The sequence below is a fragment of the Acyrthosiphon pisum genome, unplaced genomic scaffold, assembly GCF_005508785.2.
Source record: "Acyrthosiphon pisum isolate AL4f unplaced genomic scaffold, pea_aphid_22Mar2018_4r6ur Scaffold_21581;HRSCAF=24314, whole genome shotgun sequence".
Classification (NCBI taxonomy): domain Eukaryota; kingdom Metazoa; phylum Arthropoda; class Insecta; order Hemiptera; family Aphididae; genus Acyrthosiphon; species Acyrthosiphon pisum.
In genome coordinates, this window is record NW_021771064.1 from 1 (window position 1) to 3,861 (window position 3,861).

The 3,861-nt window shown below is 27.4% G+C and overlaps 1 protein-coding gene across 1 annotated transcript; it reads left to right on the top strand.

Annotated features, from left to right (window-relative positions):
• Positions 1-189: 189 nt before the first annotated feature.
• LOC103307957 lies at positions 190-1,659 on the top strand (the record flags this gene model as incomplete). Its single annotated transcript, XM_008180486.2, has 3 exons — positions 190-347; positions 433-1,496; positions 1,636-1,659. Coding segments are annotated over 3 exons (1,246 nt in total), but the record flags the coding sequence as incomplete, so codon positions are not given.
• Between the last annotated feature and the right edge of the window lie 2,202 nt (positions 1,660-3,861).

Genomic DNA, 3,861 nt, shown 5'->3' on the forward strand with positions numbered 1-3,861 from the left:
ATAAATCAAATACCAAACGCTACCATTCGAAAAGATACTGCTGTGTACCTCAGTGCAATAAGAAAAATATGTAAGTTCAATATTTCAATAGAAATAATACAAATTTAGTAATATAACTAGTGATTTATTATTACTGTTACTAATAAAACACTATACTATAATAATAAATATCATTTTATTATATTTAAGACGTGGTGATACTAGTGTAAGTTTTCATGCATTTCCAAGCAACATTAACAAAAAGCGACAGTGGGAGATTGTTTTGAAAATGGGCAAAAAAACTCCAAAAAATGCTGTGGTGTGTTCATTTCACTTCCAAGACGAGGATTTTATTATTAGCCAAACAAGTAATTGATTATAGTTTAAGACCTTTATTTTAAATGATAAAATTGTAAGACATCAGTTGTTTTGTACAAAATGAAAACTATTTAGAACACTCACCGAGGTTACGTCGTCTCAAAGTAAATGTGATTCCATCATTGAATCTTCCAAAAAGAAAACTTGACAAAGTGATTGACACTCCTACAAAAGAAAAGATACGAAAAAGATCTGAACGAGCACAAAAACGATCCAAATTTGTCGGAGATTTATTTGGTGCAAGTAATGAATTAGATCAAACACAAGAGCAAACATCATCTGACTTTGAAGAACTTGCTAATGAATTAATAGATGAAGCTAGGGTTCAAATATCTAACGAAGAACATATACTAACTTTTGATAAATGTATCCAAGTAGACCCTTTGTACCGACCTCCAGGTTTCAAAAGCACCATTATGGATCTAATTAGAAATGATACTGACATATTAGCCTTTACAGGAATCCCCACATTATTAAAATTCAAAAAAATAGTTGAAGTAGGGGAATTGATAGTTCTTAGATTAAATTACAATACCCAATTTGTCTTAGATGTTCATCATCGAATATTATTAACATTAATTAAACTTAAACTGAACATATCATATAAATGCCTTTGTGTATTATTTAGTATATCTAAAAGTACATGCGCAAATTATTTTTACAACACTATTGATCTATTATATTTAATCTTAAAACCTCTAATTATCTGGCCATCTAAAAACAGTATAGAAAAAAATATTCCTAGGTGTTTCATTAATTTCATGTCTACAAGAGTTATTGTAGATGGAACTGAAACTGCTATTGTAACACCAAAATGTCTAGCATGTCGTATTAGGACATATTCATTTTATAAAGGTCGTCACACCATTAAGTTCATGGTAGGTATAGCTCCTGATGGGTTAATTACTTTTGTAAGCGATGTATTTGGTGGAAAAGCTTCTGATAAACATATATTTGAAACCGGAGGTATTTTAAATAAGTGTGAAATAGGGGACTCTGTAATGGCAGATAAAGGATTCCTTATAGATGAATCTTGCACAAATGCAGGGGTCAAATTAATACGCCCTCCTTTTTTGAGAAAAAATAAACAGCTTAGTTTAAACGATGGTGTAGCAAACACAGAAATCGCCAAAGCTAGGGTACACATAGAACGAGCCATACAAAGGATTAAAATATACCATATTTTTAAAAATAAAATGCCTTGGAAGTGTATGTGTAAAATAGACAAAATTGTATATATTGTTTGTGGAATTACAAATATTTCAAATCCGATAATAGGAAATGATGGATTTTAATATTTAAATTGTTTAAAAAATAACTAATTTATATATCATTAAGTCATGATAATATATTGTAAAGCATATATTTTATTAAAACATCATAATATACAATTAAAAATAACTTATGAAAGTAATATAATGTAAATATAATTATTTAATTCATTTTTGTATTTAATTTAATTATATTTTATCCTGGTTCTCCAATAAAAAAGGTAATACATGTCTAAAATATATGAAATTTAGTGAAGAATATAATTCTTTACAAAATTCTAAATCTAATGTAACTTCTATTAATAAAACAGAATCAGTCACTTTTTCATATATAACTAAATAGCCATTTTTAATATTACAAAGTAATAAACCTAACTGAATTTGCCCATAATAAGAATGTTTTTTTTTAAGGCTGGGTATACCTATGTTATTAATCACAATATATTTTAAGCTCTTTAATAGTTCTAACCCACACATTGTTTTACCCATGACTGGACACTTGATTTCAATTAAATACATTTCATTATCAGATATAAAAAAACCCATCTGGACTAAATCCTAACCAAGGACAGTGAATATTAACAATAATCCCTGATTTAATTACAGTAATATTTTTTAATTTTTCAAAAGCTTTAATGGCCAATGGTTCATTTTCAACCCCATAAAAAGTAGCACTGTTTCCAGAGAAATTGGAAAACAATAAGGATTTTAATTTAGAACAAATATTTTTATATTGAAGTGATCCACGAAAAAAAGTAAATAGTTTATACGCTGATGTACCAGTGATTCTCAATTTACGAGATGTAAGCCATATTGGTCCCATTTGAGTTAATGTACTACTACACAGATTGATCGATTCTTGTTTATTAATTTCTACTTTTGTTTTATAAAAATGTATAGCATCTGAGGAACAATTATTAGTTAACTCGAGTATATTTTGTGCTTCATCTTTGATTACTGAAGACTGTGCAGTTACCAATTTTGTATAAAAGTTATTTTTATCAAAACTAGATGTTCTTGTTGTAGTGTCTTGTGATCGAGTTCGAGGACTATGGCGACCTTTTAGGTGAATTGATAATGCTGAGTCTGGAAAACCTAGAACAATATTACAAAGCTGGGCAGTAACTAGTTAAAAAGTTAAAAGTTAAGTTAAAAGTTACTTTTTTTGATAACTTTTAACTTAACTAGTTACCATGCGTTAAAATGTAACTAAGTACCCAATATAACCAGCATAGCAAATAATAATTATTATATAATATAGATAATGCTTTATATCCATTTGAGTGTAGTATTAAAGCATAGCAATTTAACAATACATAAATACCAAATAAGTTTGGCAATTTATAGCCATTTATGATTACTATAGGAATCACAAAAAAAAAACTTATTGACTATACATTTTTAGATTATATATAAAATATTGCATAAAAATAAGCAAAATAAGCATAAGCCTTTAAGTGTGTTATTAGTTAATTTTCATACTTTTTATAATTATACTTACTTTTTTTTTTTATTCCAATTATTTGTAGAATTAGAATTATTTATGTAGACCTTTATTGTAAATCCCTGCAGAATTTTAAAAGAAGTTTTACTTTTTTAAAACTTAATAAAAATGTATTATGCAATAATAAAACAAATTTATATATTTGTAAAAAATTATTGATGAATGACATAATATATACCTTGTAACAATGTTTGAAAAACTTCTTCTTGAAGGTCAGGTGGTAGCGAGTTTGGTAAACTTTGTTTATAAGAAGCAGTAGGACATTCAACATGACAAAATTCTCTTATAGGTATTGGCTTATACAAATGAATACCAGTATTTTTCATTTTGCCCCATTGTTGACGAAGATCGGTACAACTTAAATGTTGTATGTCCTCTTCTGAAGTTCTGTTAGAATATAGTATTAATAAAATGCTATTTTTAATATTATTAGATTCTTAATTTTATATATAATTCAATACATAAAAGTTGGTACTTACTTTTGAAGTTTGAGCAAAAAGCCTACAACATGTTTGCACTTGCCAGTGCCAGCTTTACAACTACATGAACCATTTATAGTAGTATTAAAGTCTACATTTGTTTTTGATATAATAATTTCATGAGGATGCCCATTTAAGTTTGATGTTTGTAGGCATAATGCTATGAACACAACTTTATTTTCCGATTGTTCTTTAATGCCAAATTCAATTATATGATTGCATTTTAGAATTTCTGTACCTTCAATCAACG